General features: G+C 32.2%; 2 protein-coding genes and 1 pseudogene across 2 annotated transcripts; 1 reads left to right on the plus strand and 2 right to left on the minus strand.

The window, feature by feature from the left end:
* Positions 1 to 117: 117 nt before the first annotated feature.
* LOC145009351 (Ribosomal protein S5/Elongation factor G/III/V family protein) lies at positions 118 to 3,505 on the minus strand. Its single transcript, XM_078968059.1, has one exon. The coding sequence runs from the start codon at positions 3,233 to 3,235 to the stop codon at positions 203 to 205; it is 3,033 nt and encodes a 1,010-aa protein (XP_078824185.1). The 5' UTR covers positions 3,236 to 3,505; the 3' UTR covers positions 118 to 202.
* Positions 3,506 to 8,794: 5,289 nt separating this feature from the next.
* On the plus strand, positions 8,795 to 9,223 carry LOC145009489 (uncharacterized). Its single transcript, XM_078968180.1, has one exon. The coding sequence runs from the start codon at positions 8,795 to 8,797 to the stop codon at positions 9,221 to 9,223; it is 429 nt and encodes a 142-aa protein (XP_078824306.1).
* A 2,883-nt stretch (positions 9,224 to 12,106) lies between these two features.
* Positions 12,107 to 13,649, minus strand: LOC145009490 (alkane hydroxylase MAH1 pseudogene; annotated as a pseudogene).
* Between the last annotated feature and the right edge of the window lie 9,222 nt (positions 13,650 to 22,871).

The raw sequence follows: 22,871 nt of genomic DNA on the forward strand, positions 1-22,871 counted from the left end.
GGGTTAAACACTTAATCTGGACAACAATACAATGCTGTTTCTTTTTTACTTAACTTGGACAGAATGACTTAATGGGTTGAGCCAAAAAACATTAATTTCATAAGAACAAGAACCAACTGAATATAAGATGCCATCATTTATCGTAATGTAATCTCTGTTTTTGATATTACAAATCTAATGAAAAAAACCAAATCAAAATTTTCTAAACTTTACGAGCCAAAGTTCTCTGTTTTGTAGCATATTGAACAACTTTTTCCTCAACGGGTAACCCTTTACGCCTCCTAACACCATCAATCAACTTTCTTGCAGTATTCTGTAAAACACTTGACCCATCTCCAAATTCTTCTTTTTCTTCTTCTGTTTTGGGTACAAAAAAGGGATCTTCAGGAACTGCTTCCCAATGGCTAAGAACAAGAAGAGCACTCGAAGCACCAGAAGTCCATCTTCTCAACTCATCAGCAAAACCAAAACTCTCTGCAACTGGAACGTAAGCATGAACTGTAAACAATGGAGATCCTTCCTGCATTTCCTCCTTCAAGATTCTAGCACGCCTACGTGCAAGAACAGCATACATTGGTCCCAAATACTCTGTTGGTGTGTTTAATTCACAGAAATACATCCCTTCAACGATTCTAGGGTTTTTCTGAAGTAAAGCTGCTTTACAAGCTTCTTTTACAGCAGTCATAACTTGCCCTGAAAACACCCCGTATTGATCTGATTGAGATTGCTGATGAATGGCTTCGGTTTCACTTTCAAATGGGAGAATTGAAGCTTCTATCATGAATGCTAAACCCCACATGGGTTCATCACACAGTGGGCCCGCTGCAGTGGCTACTTGGAACCCGGATAACACACTGCTTCTCAGACTCTTTGCTTCCTCAATCAGTGATTTGTTCTCGATTTCAACTTCATCAAAATTGGAAACCTCTGTGAACCCTAATCTTTCAGATACATAAGGAGAGCTTCTTATCAGAACAGAAGAACCTGTTTCTTTTGTGGTTGAATCTGGAAGAAGCAGCATGTTGGGACCCACTTGTCTTGGCCCTAATGCCCAGATTCTTTTTAAAAGATTCTCCCATAAAGTTTTAATTTTTTCATCTGAAACTTCACTCTCTATTGTATCCCAAATGCGTTTCCTAAGTGCTTCAACTGGATGATCATCATCTTGACCTCCCATTGTTTTCACCTGTATTGCTTTACCTGCTATGATAGCTTCTAGAAGGTCTGAACTTTCATCTAATAACTTAGTAAGTGCATCCGGAAGTTTCAAAATGTGGACACGAACTGTACACCTCCCATTCGGTGTGCTTCTTTCAATAAAATTAGAACTCCCACTTAAAGATTTTAGTTTCTCAAAAGGGTTTACAGATTCCCCTTCAATGGTTTCTCTAAAAGACACAAGAGGAGGTGAAATTTCAAGATTTACCTTTGCGAACCTCTCTTTCAAATCTTTAATGCATCTTTCAAGATGAACTTCACCTGCAGCAGCAAGGACATGTTCTCCTCTAGCAGACACACTCACCTCTACAAAAGGGTCTGCACGGTTTAAAAGCCTAAGCCCTTTCATAAGTGCAGCCATGTCAGCAGGATCAGAAGGCTCGATTGCAACTTTTAGAGTAGGTGAAACCTGGAATGTCATACTTGAAAAAGGCCAACAGTTCTTTGTTGATGAAAGAGTAGCACTTTTTAATATATGTTGACCTAAGCCTCTAATGGCAATCACATTCCCTGCTCTAGCAGATGCCACTGGTATTAAGCCTTGACCCATCATCAGATACAGTGAATGCAACTCAGCTTCTTGAATATGCTTCTGCATTGAATCTGCACCTTTAAGTGGATCATACAAAGCTGATAGCACGAAAACCTTCTGACCTGAATGAAGAACCCCACTAAAGATCCTGGCAAATGCCAGGAAGCACTCATCAGAGTCTCCACTTCCACTTTCTTCTGTATAATTACTCAAGAGATCACCATTTACGTCTCTCTGAGGTAACATCTTCATAGGAACTGCAAACATTTTAGATACAAAAGCAACACAAGGAGAATCAGGTTGTGAATCGCAAGCCTCAACTGATTTCCTCACGAGTTCAGCCTCTGCAACCACTTCAGAATCACCAACAGAATTATCCAAGATTTCTCTTTTAGGGAGGAGGCGGGAGACACGAAAGGACTGTGCAGAAATGGGGTCTGGCATATGTTTAACCACCATTGATAAAATAGCATCAGCCAAAGGAAGCCACCTGCTCATAACAGATTGAAGAACATATTTAGGATCTTTGTGCTGCAGTTCACGAGGAGGTATAGATAAATGAAACGATTTGATTAGCTTCTCAAGTATCCCTTTATCCCCATTTGTATCCAAGGCTGCTTCATAGACTTGCCATAGTGGCTCGAGCACAAACTGCACAAACATAGGGCGAGCTTTACTTCCAGAAGACAGTCCCTTCTTACCCACAATCATCTTTGTTTTTGGAATGAAGTATTTAGGACCCCATAAAGCCTTTTGCAAAATGGAAGAACTAGCACCGAGTTTAGAAGCATAAAACTCTGCGAATTCACAAATGCTAAACCCCCACCCATCCAATGCACAAGCAAACACAACATTTCCCTTTTGAGGTTGAAACGTGTCTTCTTCATCATCCTCTATGAACTCCTGGTTTTCATCACTTACCTCACCAGCAGGCCCAGCAAGAATTGAATCGACATCTGATAAGTACTTTTCAGATTTGTAAGTACTAACTATGCTGTTAACTTCATGAACGATTCTTTGGAGACGATTATAAGCCTCCAAGGGACTCAACTTCAGCTCAACAATCAATCTATCAATCTTATTCAAAACCAAACAGGGTGTAAGTTTTTCGATCCATGCCTGGCGCAAAACAGCATGTGTCTGAATGTGAACTCCTTCAACGGCATCTACCAAAACCAAACCGCCATCGCTCAAACGTGAAGCAGTAGAAACTTCACTACAAAAGTCCATATGGCCAGGTGAATCAATAAGGTTTATCGCATAGCCCTTATATTGAAGACCAATTGAGGAACTCTTCATGGTTATCGCCCGCCTTTGTTCTTCGTCTAGATAATCCATAAACCGAAGGCGGCCAGCTTGTTTGGGATGGAGAACCCCACCTCCAGATGAGGCAATCAGGTGATCAGCAAGAGTAGTCTTTCCATGATCAACATGAGCAAGAATGCATATATTCCGGATGTTCCGACAATCATAAGAATCATCCATCGAAAGTGTAATAACAAATTAACAACGCCTCTATCTGGAATGACCAAACTGAATAGCCCAATTGCAAAGAAAAAGACGATGGGGATGAGAGGGTTTTTGCCGAAAGTAAGGTTTTGAGGGGTAGAGACGTAGAGTTGATTAAAAGACAAAAGTGTTTTCTGGGGGTTTTGACTGAAATGAAGCGGCGACGAGAAATCTAATGAGAGTCTGTGGTGCTGAAAGCCTCTAAGGACATAAATTAGGGTTAATATTCAACGCAAGATCAAGGGGAATTTGATTTCACATTTGGGAATTGGGATTGGTGTTGATTTTCGTTTATTGTTTCTGTAAAGTAGCTTATTTATTTATTGTTTTTTTTAAGTAAATAAAAAAATATTTGGCTAATTTTTTTTTTTAGAACAGCAGGCATATATATTAAGAAAAAAAAGCTAGCTAGGAGATAAGAGGTACAAATTATCCCGAAGAAAACAACACTACATCAAAAAAGAGACAATTGGAAATAAACAGAAAAGGACAATGAGAATGAAAATGGAAACTAAAAGAAGCTAACTACATCCTGCTGTAGCACTCAAGATTGGGTCACAACGCCACTCGAGCCATCTAAGCTTCCTTCCCTTCCCATTCCTCGCATTGGTCCATAGATGCGAAAATGTTTGTACCTTGAATGCCAAAGCCGATTTTGAGCAGGAGTTTGAGTTCAATGTATAAACGTTTTTCAAAATGTTATTTGTTTTACACCTATTACACATCAATCTAATTTTCATCATTAGCTATTCATGATGATATTTGAGAGTTACTCACACATAAATCATAGATCTAATTTGTTAGTTTTCACATGTTTTTTATTTTTCAGTTCCAAATAAGATTTTACATTGAGATTTTTTTTTTTTCAAAATTAACATTTTAATATGGTTTTTCTGAAAATTATTTATATATCTTAGTATAAGGACGTACATTTTATAAGTATTCATATGTGCTCATTTTATTTAAATATGTTCACGCTTATTATTAATTTTTTTGTACTAGTTGATGGAAAGGTTTCGTGGTCCAAAAGTTAATGACAGTTAATGACACAAGTTCCGTTCTTGTAATAAAATATAGATTTACAAGGAGATCTGAGTTTATCATTTTAAAAAAATTTATTCATAATGTTTTATAATTTATTATACAAACTTATATAATATTATTGTCAGTTAATAATAACTAGTGTTAACCTTTGGGGAACCACGGATCACGTTAATTGTTTATTTTTTGCCATTATTTTGTAAATGGTAAATGCATTCAATTATCTTTTTGTTACTAAATATATGATAATTGCTTCCACCAACCATAATGGTTATTTTATAAAGCTCATGAACAATAAACAAACTAAAAACAACATATTGAAAAGTAAGTATTACTTGATATCAAACAAATTCATATATACAACAAAAGATGACAACTGTTTTGTATATGTTCATTCCAAGATGACATAGTGTTACTAAATATTTACAAATTAGTGTTAATAAAGATAATGTGTTGAATGTAGTCTGTAGTATGGACGAAAAGTGATACAACAAAAGGAGTACAGTTTAAGTCTATGTATGTTCTGAAAAGATCAAATAGTTTCATATCTAGGTTTCCTTTCTCAAAATCTTACATTTAGAGACTACAATAATAAGTTGCTTAATTTGTTGAGTTTTTTTTACCATTAATAATAAGAAAAAAAGGGTCTGAATCAATGATTTCAATTTCCATCATCTCCACTGGAATCAATATAACCAACTAATAGTTTTTTTTTTTTTTTTTTTTTTTTTTTTTTTTGAAGGAATAGGATTCAAAGGAATTGGAATGAGTCAAGATTATTCCAGTCATAAACAAAAGCAAATAAGGTGATGGGTGAAAAAAAATTAATTGGTTTACCTTAAATTCGACCTTCAAACTGGCGATTACAATTTATTTATGTTTGTTGAAGGGTACATCAACATCAAGTTCGAACTTCAACACACCTTATACATCAATATGTGGTTGCCGAATCCATCAAATAAAAATTCATTCAGATAAATTATACACAACATGAGGAAAAGAAAAAGACCCAAAAGGGATCTCTTTTCAATAAGGAAGAAAAAAAAAACAGGGTTCATCCTTGCTTCCATATATCAAGAGATGAACAAATATTAGAGTATGGCAGTGTAGAGGTGGCGTAGTCTTATAGATTTTGTTTTCGTCAACTAACACAATCTTATAGACTTTGTCAATTTGTGCATGCTCTTACACATGTGCATGGGAATTGTGGAAAAAAAAATCTACCTTTTCTAACACCCCAAAAAGCCTTGCTCTCCTTAAGGTATGCTCAGAATCTGCGATTTCAAATTTAATCTTCAACTATGCTTAAAATGAAACATTATCAAGATTCAAGAAACAGATTAATCAATGTTACTTGAAGTGTTAGTAGCAAGAAGAAGTGCTCGTGAAGAAATAGGTTGGCGAGTCAAAGATGATGGGTTAACTATTCCTTATGGTTTCAATTGCTGAAAGAAGAAAATAATAATATTTAATCAATATAAAACAAAAATAATGGCAACAATTGACTTTAAAAAAATAAAAAACCAACACCTACCATTTGGAAAAAAAAAACTATCTAGCATGGAATTCACAATCTAATTGGTCACAGGAGAAGCGTTCTAAATAAAGTTTCAGAAACATCAGCCAAATAACGCCATGTTTGTTATCTTTGTATTATTCACCATACATATTATATCCACAACCACTTATTGGTTATGAAACAAAAAAACAAAATTAGTTCCTCATTCATACAAACAAACCAACAGACACCTTGTCTGCATAAAGGAAAACAGTTAAATTATCAATTACATTACATAATCACAAGAAAAATGAAAGAAAAATAGATAGAGTAAATTACACGAATGGTCCCTGTGGTTTAGGATAATTTGCATGTTTGGTTCCTAACTTATTGTTTTAACTCGGAAGGTCCCTATTGTTTTTTTTTGTTACGCGATTGGTCCATTTCTTACCTAAAAAGATATTTATCCCTTGATTTTTTAATTTATTTAAATAAACACACCCCGACCTCATCCTTTTCACCTTACCTTACCTACCCCACCATTTTTTTCCTATTTAAATAATAGCTTTCTTAGGTAAGACATGGACCAAGCGCGTAACAAAAACAAATAGTAGGGACCAAGCGCATAACAAAAACAAATAGTAGGGACCTTTCGAGTTAAAAAAATAAGTTAGGGACCAAACATGCAATTTACCCTAGACCATAGGGACCATTCGTGTAAATTACTCAAATAGATAATAAGTGGATTACTTGATTCTAAGAATTTAAATTTGGTTGATATTTGCAAAGAACTGCAACGGTTTTGTAATTATGTAAAATGATATTGGAAATTAGGCATTCATGTGAATATGCAGAAATTGCTTCACATTTGAGAAACAGACTTACGTGATACAGTACGAATTTGAAATTAAGTCTGATAAGTCTCTCTTTATAGAGTTTCCTACACAGATGGTGAAAGAGAAGAAGAGAAGAAGTGTAATTGAAGCCCTAAATTCCTGGAGGAAAAGAATTCGTAAGCATCAAATGCAGGAAGTCGAAAAGGAAGAAGGATAAAGTTCAAAGTTGTTGCAAAAACATATGATATGCCGAAATTCTAAACAATAACAGAGCAAAGGTGATTTTTGGTTGATGTTTGGTGGCGGTAATTGAGCGTAAAGGTGGTTGGCGACAAAAATCAAAATCCTGATTTCTTAGATGGCAAATCGTCGATCGTCAAACCCAAAAAGTCAAAGAAATTGGTCAAAAACACAACAGGATTAGAAAGAAGATAAATTGAATGAAAATCATAAGAAAACTGAAACAACCAACAACATACCGAAATTCCTCAGATTAAATGCACTTGGTTGCAGGCGTTTGGTGGCGGCAATAGAGCGCATACGTTTTTGGTGAGAGAAATCGAAATCCTATATTTTTGGATGAAGTCGTCGGGAGAATCAAAGGAACAGTAGGAGACAAATGAAGAAGAAAGGAAGATAGTCGGAGATGGATGAAGAAGAAACGGGCGGAGGAATTTACAAAGTGAGGTGGATGGTTACAAACTGATGTCGATGCTTTTGTCATTACGTTATTAAGATGTTGCAAACTAGAAGGACGAAACAATAATTTTGTTCAAAGTGATATGGCGAAATTCTGAAACGTTGGAAGTTTACTGTTCTCAGATGTGTTGGTTTTAATATATGTATATAATATAATTAATTGTTTTTTTTTTAAGTCAATAAAAAAATGTTTGGCTATTGTATAAATGTTTTTCAAAATTATTTTTTTAAACTTTCTTAGTATTTTTGATTTTTTAAAACTCCAAATAACAATACTATCTCTCAAGTCTCACCCTTAGTTTTTTTTCTCCTTTCTTTTCATGCCCCTTTATATTTTTATTTTTTCCTTTTTCCTTTTTAATTTTAATTTTATTTTGCATTTCACAAACATAAAGCTTTTTTCCAACATGCATGAAAATTAATCAAAATATTTTTAAAAAAATTATTTTCTTACCACTATAAGTCAATAAATACTTTTACAAAAAAATATTTTTGAAGTTTAAAAAACAATCTTATCCCCTAAGGCTACACGGTGTGGTGCGGTCTGAGACCGCGGTTCGCTGCCAACTAAGAATGGAACACCGCCCCCAGGGTGCGGTTTCCTGCGGCTAAGACTGCGGTGCGGCCTTTGAAGACCGTGAAATTTGATTGAGTGTTCACTTTTTGACCGTTGAAATGCAAGATTCGTTTATTTTTTTTTATTTTTTTATTTTATTTTTTGCTTTTTCTTTCTTATATATACACATATCAACTTAACTTTTTTTTTTCACAACACAATCTCCTTTATCTCTCAAATTTTTTTTTTTAAAATAACTACTCTCCCAAAAATATCATATTCTAAAGAATTTCAGACTATTTTTGATACCGCTATTGCGTGTGTTCAAATGGCGGAACAAACATGCAACGTTGTATGTAACAAAGCAACTGCAAATTCTCAACAGAGAACACGAAGATACATTTACAGAAATCGTGAAGAAGCCAACCAACGTTTGGTGCAAGACTATTTTGCAGAGAATGCCACTTACCAAGGGTATTATTTTTGTAGGTGCTTCAGAATGCTCAAAGGTTTATTCGAACGTATAGTTGAAGATGTAACGAGGGAGTGCAGTTTTTTCCAACAACGCTACGATGCTAGAGGTACACCCGGTTTCACTCCGTTACAAAAATGCATGGCCGCAGTTCGTCAGTTAGCATATGGCATTCTGCCTGATGCGTTAGACGAAAGTTTTAGGATGTCTGCTAGGATAGCACGAGACAGTCTCCATTTTTTCTGCAAAACTGTCATTCAGTTTTATGGTCCAAAGTATTTACGTAAGCCTACACGTAATGACATCCTGCAATTGCAAGCTCATCATGCTAGTGTGCATGGGTTTCCTGAAATGTTAGGAAGCTTAGATTGTCTCCATTGGGCATGGGAAAATTACCCTACAGCATATCTTGGGCAATTTACCCGAGGTGATCATGGTCACCCAACGGTCATACTTGAAGCAGTTGCATCACAAGATATGTGGATTTGGCATGCTTTTTTTTGGTTCTCCTGGTTCGATTAACGACATCAACGTTCTTAACCGTTCACCAATATTTAACAACATATACGATGAATCCGCACCAGATTCTTCTTTTCAAGTGCGTGGAACGTCATATAAGTATGATTATTATCTGGTCGATGGAATCTATCCTGAGTATGCTGTGTTTGTTAAATCGTTTTCAGCTCCACATGGTTCTAGACGAAAGAAATTCAAGAGAGCTCAAGAAAGAGCTAGGAAGGATGTTGAGCGTGCTTTTGGAGCTCTGAAGAAACGGTGGTTCATATTGAAAAACCAGCAGCTTATTTGGGCGAGGAAAAACTTCAAGAAATCATGTATACATGTATTATATTGCATAACATGATTATTGAAGACGAAGGAAGAGCGATATGTGCGTTTGACGAGAAAGAAATCATACAAGAGACACAACGAATAGAAATTGGTGGCGAAGAGTATATAAACAGGAGAGTAGAGATACGTTGCACTGAAACATTTCACAATTTTTGCAATGACTTGGTGGAACACATTTACGGGGTTCAAAACATTAACCTTAATTTGGATTCACCGGATGACCCCGAAGACGAGTTCTCGGAGAACGACTTTATGTAGTTTCCTTTAGTTATTTTATTTATGTTTTTTAAGTTTCTAGGGTTATTTAAATGTCATGTGTGTGGGTTTTTTTTTTTTTTTTTTTTTTTTTTTCCGGTAACGCAATGTACTGTTTTTTTTTTAAATTTTCAAGTAATGAAGAATTATGTTTTTTTTAATTAAAATAGAAGGTATATTAAATTAAATTAGTTAAAAAAAATTTTATTAAATTAAAATACTTAAAAAAAACAAAAAAAATAAAAGAAATGAAAAGTGTGGCACCACACTTGAGTAGTAAAAAGTGATATGGCGCTGATGTGGCGGGGGAGGGAGTGCGATTTCAGTGGCACCACTCCCTCCAGCCTAATGAGATCTTGATTAATTAAACTAGACAAACTTACATAGATGGTTTGTTAGTTTATCAAATGTTACAAACGCAATATCTGCTATTTTTTTATGAACATGATATTTTTGGTTTTTAAAACTTGTGTGATTGGTCGTATACCATATAAAAAGACATTTTTATCATTTTTATTTTTTTTATCTTTACTTTTGTTTAAATACAATTTATTAAAAAAAAAAAAGACAAAATTGCAAAAATATCCCTATAATTGTAAAAAAAAAAAAAAAAATTCGTTTTAGTCCAAAAAAGGTGCATAGCGGTGCAATTTTGAATTTTTTTTAATGATTTTAGTTTTTTTACACTTAAAATTATTTTTATATCCTTATAATTTGTTATCTATTTTTTAATTGTTATAATAATTGAACTATTTAAACGTTAAAATTTTAAAACTATTACCATCCACCCCACTCCTAGTGTACTCTCTTCGTTACAATTATCTTTTTCTACATTGTCTCATAAAAACTAGGACTCTTAATTATTCGGATAAAATTGAATTATCCAATTGGATAATTTGGATTGGACTATTTGGTTCAGATTTTTAGATTTTTTGATGGGTTTCCAGGAAAACCGAATTATTATTTTGGATTTCGGATTGATTACGGTTAATAAAATTAAAACTGAATCGTAAAAAAAAAAAACAAAAAACAAATAGAAGTTTATTATTTGTTTATTTATATATATTTGTTTCAAATATACATCTTTTAGTTATTTATTAATTTGCTAAATTGTATTTTTAAATAGATTAGAAAGTATTATCCAATAAAATAGTTCAATGTATAATTTTTAATAGTTTTTTATCTATAAAATATTGAATTATAATAAATTTTTTAATAGTTGTTCATAATTTTAATTCTTACCAAACAATTTGTTTTAAAATTGATTAATATTATGTTATATGTATTTTTAAATATCATGCTTCTTGAAAATCGAATTGTAAAAACCGATCCAACCGAATTGTAATTTGATTGGTTTGGATCAGATTTGAATTTATTTTGGACTATTAAGACTCACGTTTTGAAAACCGAAATTAATTTAGATTCACCTTATTATACCGGATCAAATCGATTCATCCAAACGAACATCCCTACCAAAAACCAACAACAACGCTGAAAACCACAGCCAATGCCACCATTCTTGTCGGGAACAGTCGTTAAAAATGAAGATGAATTTTTTAATGAAAGAACCCAAAATCAACAAAAACATGATTACATTTATGTCCTACATATGATATACAAGAGATGAAACCCTAGATCCATCCAAACCGCTCAAAGAAATCTCCGCCAAGACTGCAAAAAATAAAAACCTAAAAATCGATTTCTCACCTTCAAAATCGGTGGGTGTATTGCATAAATCAATCTTGTTCATCCGTATCGGAGGAAAGAGGGAATGTATTGGAGTTGGTGAAAGGGAAACACCGGAAGAGGAATGAGAGGATTCTTAAATCATAGAGGAGGAACAACGGTGCTTGATTCTAAAGATCGGTGGCGGTCAGCGTTCAAATTTTATAAGGAGAAGGTGGATGGAGGAGAGGAAGTGGTCTTTTTGAGGATTCCATTGAGCACTAACAATCCAACAAGAGAAATTGAATGTCGACGAAATAGAAGGGACGATGGTCGGAGATTTAAACGGAGGGTAATGGGTGACAATATCAAATTAAAGTCGGTAGCGGCGAAGATGTTACAAATAGCGGTGACAACGAACAGGAAAACCTTTGAGTACACTTTGGGTGTGCTCTAGAGGAGATAAAGGTAGATGAGATGGGATAAAAAGGGTGTGATGTGTGGAATTCTTTTTTTTTTTTTTTTTTTGGTTTTTAATTAAAGTAATTTAAAAAATCATTAAAAAAAATATTTAAAGATATATTCATCATTTCAAGTAGGATATTGAACAAAACCATACAAGGTATCAAAAAATTAGACCATTGATTTAGTTTCAATAAGATTTTTCCGGTTTGCATTAGGTTTGATTTTTTTGGAGTTGGTTTTAGGTTTTCGGTGGCTAGCTGGTTATAACTAGTGGTGATTGACGGTGACTTGACGTTGGTACCGTGGGTCCCATGTGTCTATAATATAAATCACTTAATTTTTTTATTAATAATTAAATAAATCGCAATATGGTTTTTTAATGCATGCTAGGGACAAAAAAAAATTCAACAAAATTAATCTTTTATTACTTGTAACATCAACATGCATGTGCTTGCACGAAAATTTTATTATGAAATGTTAGTTCATGCATTTAAGATCTATAACTCCGATTTTAGTTCATTTCACTTCTTTTAGTTAACTTCACCTTGAGACCATGCTTCATCGAAAGTACCATAGAACCTGCAGGTAACACAGAATGACCTTCCACCAACTCAATGTGGTAATGGTAAATGATTATGCTAGACACTATCTGTAGCTGAGTTAAAGCCATCTTCTTACCCACACAAGTTCTCGGACCAGAACTAAATGTACTGAACTTGTAGGATGGTTCATGTTTGATTCCTCCTTTATGAGAAATCCACCTTTCTGGCTTAAACTCCATGCAGTCCTCACCCCATACTGATTTCAACCTTCCCATGCTATAGAAAGATATAATAATCTTGGTGTTTAAATCAACTTGGTGGCCACTTGGAAGGATATCTGGTCGCAATGGAGATTTGTAGTTAAATGGAACAGGAGAAAATAGCCTTAAGGATTCACATAAAGCTCCATGAAGGTAAACCATTTTACCTAACTCTTCTGCGTTCCATCTTTGGCCCACTTTTCCCTCAAAATGTGTGTGAATCTCGTCAAGAATCTTACCTTCTACAGTTGGGTTTCTCGCAAGATTATAAAAGAACCAAGAGAGAGCGCTGACAGTGCTGTCTTTTCCTGCAGTCATCAGAGTGATTAATACGTCCCTTATAAATTTTGTGGGATGCAACGATGTGTCACTCTGAATATCTTTTAACGCTCTCATGAGAGCTGTAAAAAATTTGAATTTTCCTTCTTGTTGTTCGCCATTGATCATGTTATCGAAATCATTTTGATTTTGAGCTATGCACTTGTATACAAAATTATTAAGAGTATAACCTGCGCTGTTACCCTTACTTTCTTTCCCCACCCTCAGAAGTTGTTGCAGTTTCCAAAGGCTTTGGGGTGTAACAGCCCTTCGAATTAAAGCTTCTTCACCTTTTGTGAAGGCTTTCAGACATGGGTTGTAAGGAAAACCAAGAGACAAGCATTCGGGGTCGTTATCAAGTAGTACCTTGGACATGGTGTCGAAAGTGAACCTCTGAAATATATCTTGCAAATCCACCTCGGTATGATGTTCAGAAATGGATTCAAGTATCGGTAGAAGCCCGTTTGCCACTTTATTCCAGATAACTGTTTCTAACATATCCTGAAAACTGGCATGCTTTAGTGCGGAAATGGTGACCTTGTGGTTGATCTCCCATAACTTGCCATCAGAAGTGATGAGTCCATCTCCCAGGAATCTAAAGATGTTGCGAAATGTGTCGCCTCTGGGATAATTACTGAAGTTTTTGGTTAGAACATGGTGGACGTCTAAAGGATTGGTGATTAAGAGAGGGTTCATGTTGGCAAACCAAGGGCCTTTCCCCTTGAAGGTACCACCGCTGTGTAGCAACAATTCGGTGGCATAATCATGGATTCGGTGGATGTTTATAAGCATACTTGGAGTCATACCAAGAATTGGCCAATTTGTAGGAATACCACTTCTCTGGTTTCGATATTGTCTGTATAGAAGAATTATTAGAAGTGGCATCATGAGAATAAAAAATAAATAGAAAATTGTCGAGTATTTAAGGATACCGATAGCCATGGGGAGGAAATTAGGAGAGAGTGAGAGATAAGTTTAATTTTGTAATTGCGGTATATGCTAGTTGATCCCATAAATAGGCTCACAAAGTTACTTCGGGTATGACGAATTTACTATACATAATTACATATCCGTCCTTAACATCTATGCTATCTCATCCTTTTTTTTTTTTTTTTTTTTTTTTTTTATAATTATTATTAGTATAATATATATAATATTAATTATAATAATATTTTTATTAATCAACTTTTTGAACAGCAATTTTAACATGTTATAGTTATATAATAATAAAGTTTTATATGAAATATACTTCCTTTATATGTTTTTTCCAAACAGAAATAATAAAACAATTGTCGTTTATTATTTTCTTAAACATAAATTAATAAAAATTAACTTTTATTCTTTTAGTTGACAACTTAAATTGCAAGGAAGACAAAGCCATTCCAAAAGAATTGAATAGAAAGTTAAGAAAATTTAAGTCGTAAAACCATAAAAATGAGAAGACAAAATCATGCCAAACAAAAATAATTAAAAGTGTATTATATACAACACCTACATAAAACTAACTAATTTTTTAAGTTAACAAATGGATTTTCAAATAATCAAAAACATATTATATATGACTTGAATCACACGTAGAAAACGTGGATAAAAATAAACACGGAAACATAAAAAAATTACCTAGATACGTAGACAAACTCGATTTCGTACCAACATGTACATAAAATAGCAAATATATTTTTTTAAAATTAAATAACGAAAGTTCTAAATTTTCGTCGAAAAATTGATCACCTCCGATTTGCGTACACAAACGCGCGCGTACGCGCGCGCGCGCACACACACACACACACATATATATATATATATATATATATATATATATATATATATATATATATATATATAAGCACATAATAAAATAATTTTTTAAAGTTAACGAATAAAAGTTATTAAGAAAAATCTGATTATAATTATTACAAGGGTTAACACGAAAGTTTAGAAATATGAGGGATACTACAAGAAATGTTAGCATTTACGACGACACCTTTAGTGGCATCAACACCATTAGCATTAATATGTAAACGTTGTGTCTACATGTTGTCACTAATGGTGGTACTGCCACTAAGGGTGTCATCGTTGAAAGTTATACATGGAAAACCATGTGAGCATTCAGTTGAAGACCCTAATCGTTGATTAGATCCATCAATCCAACGACTGAAATCTTGTCTCGTATGTTGGATTTTTTGGCGACTACAATAACGTCGCCGCTAAAGGTATAAGCCATTTAGGTCGTCGTCTTCCTAGAACTGGGTATACCCCATCTTCGGTGATTTCATTTGATAATCAACCCTTAACATTGCGGAATTTGTTCGAGGGTCACCAATATCAACCACTGACGTCATCAATATCAACCACTGACGTCACCAACCTCCAGCCCCACTTACCGTCGATGACTCTTTTCTTTACTGCCACTTACCATCGATTACCTAAGAGATGCCATTGCCACTTGTGTTCTCCTTCAACCAAGCCTACGAACACTACTAGCATCAACCGCCTCCCACGTGCTTGCTGTCATCTCCGATTTCTACAGCCTCTTCGTGAATAACCTCAGATCACCCCTACCACTGCCATGAACCACCTCCGGCCACTGTCTGCCACCTTTAACCTCCTTCTCATTTTCTGATTTTTCCTTAAAAATTTTAAAATCTACTGATATGTCTTAATATGCTTAATTGGAAAGTGCATAACCAAGAGACGTTTCTAGTGCTAAATGATTTGTTAAGAACTTAATTGCTAAGTTTTTAATTGATACGTTTAGTTAATTGTTAAGTTATATATATATATATATATATATATATATATATATATACCGTCCTACCAAAAATTTCCTTCTTATTTGATCTTAACTCTATATATATATATATATATATATATATATATATATATATATATATATATATATATATATATATATATATATATATATATATATATATATATCCGGTAAGAATTTTTTTTGTAGGAAGGTAAGAAGTTTTTTTTTTCTACATATGTTTTTTACGAACAAAACAAATGCATCACTAGATGAATAAAAAATAACATGATACACAAAAAAATTCTCAAAAAAAAAACATCTCTATGATTAATTTATACAATGAATTTGTTGTTATTCACTAAAATTGTTATAAAAGTGAATTTTTTCTTAATTTACTTAAAAATGAATTATGAAGATTTTTTTTGGGAATTTTTTCTTGTGAATCATCTAATGATTCATTTTGTTTGTTCGTTAAAAAATTATATAGAAAAAAAGTTCTTCCTATAAAAAATTTCTTTCTTATTTGATATATATATATATATATATATATATATATATATATATATATATATATATATATATATATATATATATATTTAAAGTAATTATTGTGTTATTGTATGTATAAATATGAGTCAATTATTTTTGGTAAATTAAAAAAGTGATTATTGTATTATTGTATGCATAAATAGGTAACATTGACTTTCTTAATTTACCAAAAATTTATTAATTAGGAAACACAAGTTTAATTAATAAAAAGTTTTGAGTTTTCATAGATTCTATTAATTTTAAAATTTTGATTTTATTAATTTAAAAAATATGATTTTATTAAATATATGGTTTTTAATTCGGACATTCCGACAGAATATGTTTGAGTATGTTCAAAAATAAAAATATTCTAGAATCATAAAATAATAAAAATATTCTTGAACATATTTCTTGATCACGACTTTAAAAAATTCTTATAGAATAACAATTTTTCGAACCCGCAATTGAAGAATTAAAACAAAAATTATATTAATTCTTATAGAATACATGTAACACTAGCTAAGAATTACATTTATTGTTAAAAAATAAAACTAAAAACCTTTCAAATCGAGAAAAAAACATCAAAATCTAACACATACACTAATTCAATATAAAAGAATAATGTTGGTAAGAGGCGTCGTTCAAATTTCGTGGTCCGTTCTTCAAGCATCAGCTTTTGTGAAAACAAATCCAATGAATAATTTAGTGAGAAAATATCAATATTCCATTCTAACATAAATGGAATTTGTGATTCCATTATGATAGAATTGGAATTCCTTTACCAATAATTATATTAGTTCGGGACATTCTAACAGAATATGTTCATGGTTATCATAAAAAAACATTCTTTTCATATAGAATACTATAAACGAAGAAATATCATTTAGATAGAATACAAAGTGTTGTCGGGATAAATGATGTCTAAAAATTAATGAGAAAATGAAGACACTAGGGAAATGGAAGGAAAACTTAAATAAGAGAAAATTTGTAAGATGTTAAATAAAGGAAAACCATTATTCTTGTTCTAAATTGTATAACAATATATAAAACAAAGCATAAAAAGCACCCTAATTTAGGTCTAATTGTGGTAGAACTCTAACATCAAGTGAGCATGATCAAAACCAAAAAGTGGAAGTAAAACCCATCTATATTTCAAGAAAAATGAAATCATATGGGTAAATTCCTGATAAAGCATAAAAGCAAACCTACCACCAGTGCGTCCTTCTTGGATTATTGAATTTTTATCAAAGCATAAAAGCAAACCTACCACTAGTGTGTCCTTCTTGGATTATTGAATTTTTATCATCACTTCTGATTACTTAAAACCACATAAATCTAAAGATTCTAATATAAGGGAAATGGTTTCGTGGCATAAAGTCAAATCATAATCATCGATTATGTCCAACAACAATAGATGACCATTATGAAGCAACAATTCATCGACTTAAAAAAAATAGTTCAAAAATTCAACAACAAATATACACATGTCGATGATCAGAAATCGACACAAGAAAAGCACCGTGAACATAATGATCAATACCGGAATCGGGCAGATAAGTAAAATACAGTGAAAGCCATAGAGCACAGAATCACTTACAATTTGCAGATGATCAAGAGAAACCCTAAAACCGAAATTGATTTTGGTATTTTTTAGGGGGAAACCCCTAAAACCGCAATTGATTTTGATTCCTCATCAGCATCGACGATCTTTGGATCACCATCAGAATGCGACAATGATCTGCTCGTCGATCACCCCCTTCTTCTTCACTGCTGCTGATCGAGACACTTAACTGGAGATAACAATTTGATTCATACTAAAAAATAGGAAGCATAAACATAAAGGATGAAATGGCATCATACCTAATTTTACATGTAAATATCATAATTTTTTTTAATAAAATAATTTTTTGCTATCATAATCAAAGATCTCGTTATCAGTAACAGACCTTGAGTGCTGAACAATTGAGCCTCCAATTGAATTGATCCAATTCTCCTTCTCCTTTTCAGAATCGGATCGGGTAGATAGCTCGATAGCGAACTGCTTGTTGAGGAAACCTTCGACTCCTTTGACTGTGAGGCAGGTGGCGACTGGCACAATGCCACGGGAACGTGATCCGAGGGTTACGATGCCTCCTTGAATCTGACGGAGTCGATGAATATAAAAGAGGAGGGAAAAGGCGGACTAGAAATTGGGTTTTAAAACTGATATTCCGAAATAAAATGGATATTAATTGATTTATATATTTACCACAATTAATTAAATGTAAGATTACATATTTATCTTTATGAAATGATTGGCCTACATTTATTCATACAATAACACAATAATTAGTTTAAATACATGAACCTAGCTCTGTCTCTGTCTCTCTCTCTCTCTCTCTATATATATATATATATATATATATATATATATATATGATGTGTTTGGAAAATGATTAATGAGAAATTGTTACGGATTTGATTTGTTAGTACGATAAACAACTTGTTAAAAACTAGTGCTTCATCCCAGTTACAATCACAGTCAAAAGTACTGTAATAAACTCAGGTACTTATTAAATTGTTAAGGGCTTAATATGTTTTTTATGAAATTGGTACTTTGTAACTTTGCTATATTGTTAAGGACTTAATGCATTTTATTGTGAATTTTGGTAGTTTGGTACTTTGTTAATTTGTTAAGGACTTAATGCATTTGTTATGAATTTGATAGTTTTGGTACTTTTTAAAATTATTAAGGACTTAATTGATTTGTTATGATGAAAATACCACTTTCCCCACTCTCTAACAACAATTTATCTTACTTCTATATGAAGAACCCTCTCCCTAAAATGCCAAATATCTTATTTTCTCCTGTCTTCTCTCCTTGTATGTGTGTTTTGATCGATCAGGTTTATTTTCCCTTATGCTTATAAATCACATGTCTATGTATATAATTATTAAACAAAGACGCCATATTCCGTGTTCATTTCTTTAGTTTTGGTTTGACTAATCTTGAGTTGCTAAGCTTCCTGTATTTGTTTCCTTATGGTTTTCTTTACCCTTATGTTGACTTTCATGATAGATTTTGTGAAAATCTCATCATAATTATTGGCTATTTACCTTGTGTTTTGCTCAAATGTGAAACTTATAGTATTTGGGGAACATGTTTTTCATTTTTGTCAATCAGATAACGTTTATAGTGCAAATTTTTGGATTGATAATGAAATTTTTGATCTTCTAGATTTTTTTCACTTTGCTGCTAGTTGTATAAGAACTAACCATTTGATCATCAATATCACAGGTTCTTGCTTGTGTGAACATTTGTTATGAAATTGGTACTTTGAAACTTTCCTATATTTTTAAGGACTTAATGCATTTTATTGTGAATTTTAGTAGTTTGGTACTTTGTTAATTTGTTAAGGACTTAATGCATTTGTTATGAATTTGATAGTTTTTGGTACTTTGTTAAATTATTAAGGACTTAATTGATTTGTTATGATGAAAATACCACTTTCCCCACTCTCGAACAACAATGTATCTTACTTTTATATGAAGAACCCTCTCCCTGAAATCCCAAATATCTTATTTTCTCGTGTCTTCTCTCCTTGTATATGTGAGTTTTGATCGATCAGGTTTATTTTCCCTTATGCTTATAAACCACATGTCTATGTATATAGTTATTAAATAAAGACGCTTGATTCCGTGTTCATTTCTTTAGTTTTGCTTTGACTAATCTTGAGTTGCTAAGCTTCCTTTAATTGTTTCCTTATAGTTTGCTTTACCCCTAATGTGACTTTCATGATAGATTTTGTGAAAATCTCATCATAATTGTTGGCTATTTACCTTGTGTTTTGCTCAAATGTGAAAGTTATAATATTTGGGGAACATGTTTGTCCTTTTTGTCAATCAAATAACGTTTATAGTGCAAATTTTTAGATTGATAATGAAAATTTCTGATCTTCTAGATTTTTTATTCACTTTGTTGCTAGTTGTATAAGAACTAGCCATTTGATCATCAATATCACAAGTTCTTTCTTGTGTGAACATTTGTTTTATAAAGGCAAACATGTAAATACTAATGTATTTACACAAATTATTATTATTAGTTTCTTTTTTTGCTATAGTTATAATGATTAAATTGTTTGAAGGTAAGGAGAAACAAAGGGAATTTGCAGAAAATTCTAATGGCAAACCACCTGTTAAGAAGGAAAGTGTTAAGAAGGAAAGTGCAAGCGACTTGTATCTTCACATTTTAATGTTTGATTTGGATGTTTATTTTGGGTTTTGTATGATGTTTATATTTTTTTGAGTAAACTACAATAATGGCCCTTGTGGTTTAGGGTAATTTGTGCGTTTGATCTCTAACTAATTGTTTAACTCGTACCGTCCTTATAGTTTGATTTTGTTACATTGTTGGTCCCTTACAGACTTAAAATGACTAATATACCCTTATTTTATTACTTTAATTATTTATTTAATGTGAACTTATTACAAGAAATTGTTTAATATATGTGGGTCCTATTCACCCACCCATACCTTCCATCAGTCTCGTCTCAACCCCTCTTTACCTTAATATATATGATGTTTATTTCTCTTATACCATGTTCAAGAAACTACACCAACAAATCTGAAATTTTCAGTATCCTTTACCACCACCGGCCCTTAAATTTTTGGTATCCTCCACTACCACCTTACCTGTTACTACTTACCATAGCCAAAACCAAACCTTTATCCTACCTTGACCTCGCCTATTTCCCTCCATTACCGTCTAGTCATCGTTGGTGAGCCCTCCGATAAAGCCCACGGTCTACCACCATAACCACATCCCTTAAATACGTAAAAGGAAATATGGAAGCATCGTCGGTTTGCATCTAAATCTGGACCATCATCTACAGTCGTTGATTGCATCTGACACATCCGAGCGCCACTAATCTACATCTAAAGGTGTGATCCATGGCCGATATGCATCTAAACTCACATTTTAGGTTGTATTTCACTCTTATTCGCCTATTATCATCAACCCTCTAAAAGGCTACACACCATCATCGGGAATGACAACGACGATGTCTTTGATCCCTTGCTTCCACTACCTACAATGTCTTCATGAAAGGGTGGTGGCGTCAGTGACCATCTTGTTACCCACCGCTAGTTCTCGAGTCTCCTTCCGACGGACTTGATTTCTTGCATCTTACACTTTAATTTCTTACCTTACCGTTCTTGATGATATGGTAGGTTTAGGTTACAGGGAAACGAGTTGATTGTTTAATGATGGTGATCTATGAGTTTCGATCTATTCTTTAAGCAAAGAATCAGATACAGATTTTGCTTATTTCCATTCTCATAATTAATTTTGAGTTTTGAATTTCAGAACTGAGGTTAGTAATTGTTTTCTTTTTAGGTAAATCGATACAATTTTGAAGTTTGTATTGGTGGTGGGTGGTTGCAGGAGTTGAGTCGATACCAGAAGAAAATTGGGTGCTCTTTAGTGTTTGAACTCTAATAGAATAAAAATAGTAGGACCAACAACGCAACAAAATTAAACTATAGGGATGATCGAGTTAAAAAAAATAAGTTAGGGATCAAATACACAAATTACCCTAAACTATAGGGACCATTGGTGTAATTTATTCTATTTTATAATTATTTAAAAAATTGGTTTAGTTATTTTCCAATTCATAAACCTTTAATTCAGTAGAAAAATAAAATAATCATTTTATCATTCAACACAATAATTAAGATGTTTAATTAAATTTTATGTTTTTCTTCATAGGCAGATGAATGCATAGCTTCTTAAAAACCATATTTTAATAATTAAGATCTTACCAATCAGTCTCTAAGAACTAATACGTTAATTTTAAAGGCATAAGGACCAAAGTTGTTGCATATCATAACCATAAGGACTAGTAGTACCAACGTTCGAAAAATTGCATTGTAACTAAAAAAACGTATTAATGACCGGTTCAATTCTATAATTTATTCTTACTTAAATTATTATATATATTAAAAAAACAAAAGTTGTTAGCAACAGTACACATTATATTTTTCACCTATTTACCACAAAAGTTTTTATTTGAGATTTTGGCCACAAGATGGTTTGGAATAGTATAGTTTTTTTTTTTTTTCATATTTTCGTTTATACCGCAAATTTGTCATTTTTTTTGTTGGTTTTGCCTTGTTACCTGCAATAGTAGGTTTCCACGTTATTATGAATTATTTTTTTGCAAAAAAACCTTAAGTTTACAAATTTTTTGCAAAAAAACCCATTAAGATTATAAATATATAAAATATAAATATATATTCAAAATTTGATAAAACAAAATTTGATAAAACTTTTATATTTGTTTGATGTAAACTTTTTATATTTAAATTTTAAAAAACTTACCTAGTTTTAACAAAATTTGAATATATTTCTTAATTAATACTTCAACTTTTTAAAACAAAATTAAAAAACATTTGTTAGTTAATAAGTAATTATGCTAAAATAGTTAATATGAATAATATGGTATCATGTACATTCAATTAATTTTTTTAAAAGGTAAATAAAAATATTTTATATGTTTAAAAGGTTTGTATTTCAGAAATACTAACATATCGTATTTTTTATATGTTTAAATACATAACAATATTATCATATTTTTTTATAAAAATATCATAATCATTTTAAACATCAAAAATAAATATAAACATTTTAAACATATAAAATATAGATATATTTGTCTAATTTATGGTATAAATATATTTATTTTTATATAAAATATGATAGTTTATTATTTATGAAATTCAAACCTTTTAAACATATAAAATATTTTTATTTTTGTTTTAAAAAAAAATAATTGAATGTCACTAATGTCATATTATTATTAGCTAATAGACGTTTTTTGATGTTACTTTGAAAAG

Source organism: Lactuca saligna, chromosome 8 (assembly GCF_052625555.1).
Source record: "Lactuca saligna cultivar CGN05327 chromosome 8, ASM5262555v1, whole genome shotgun sequence".
In the NCBI taxonomy this organism is placed as follows: Eukaryota; Viridiplantae; Streptophyta; class Magnoliopsida; order Asterales; family Asteraceae; genus Lactuca; species Lactuca saligna.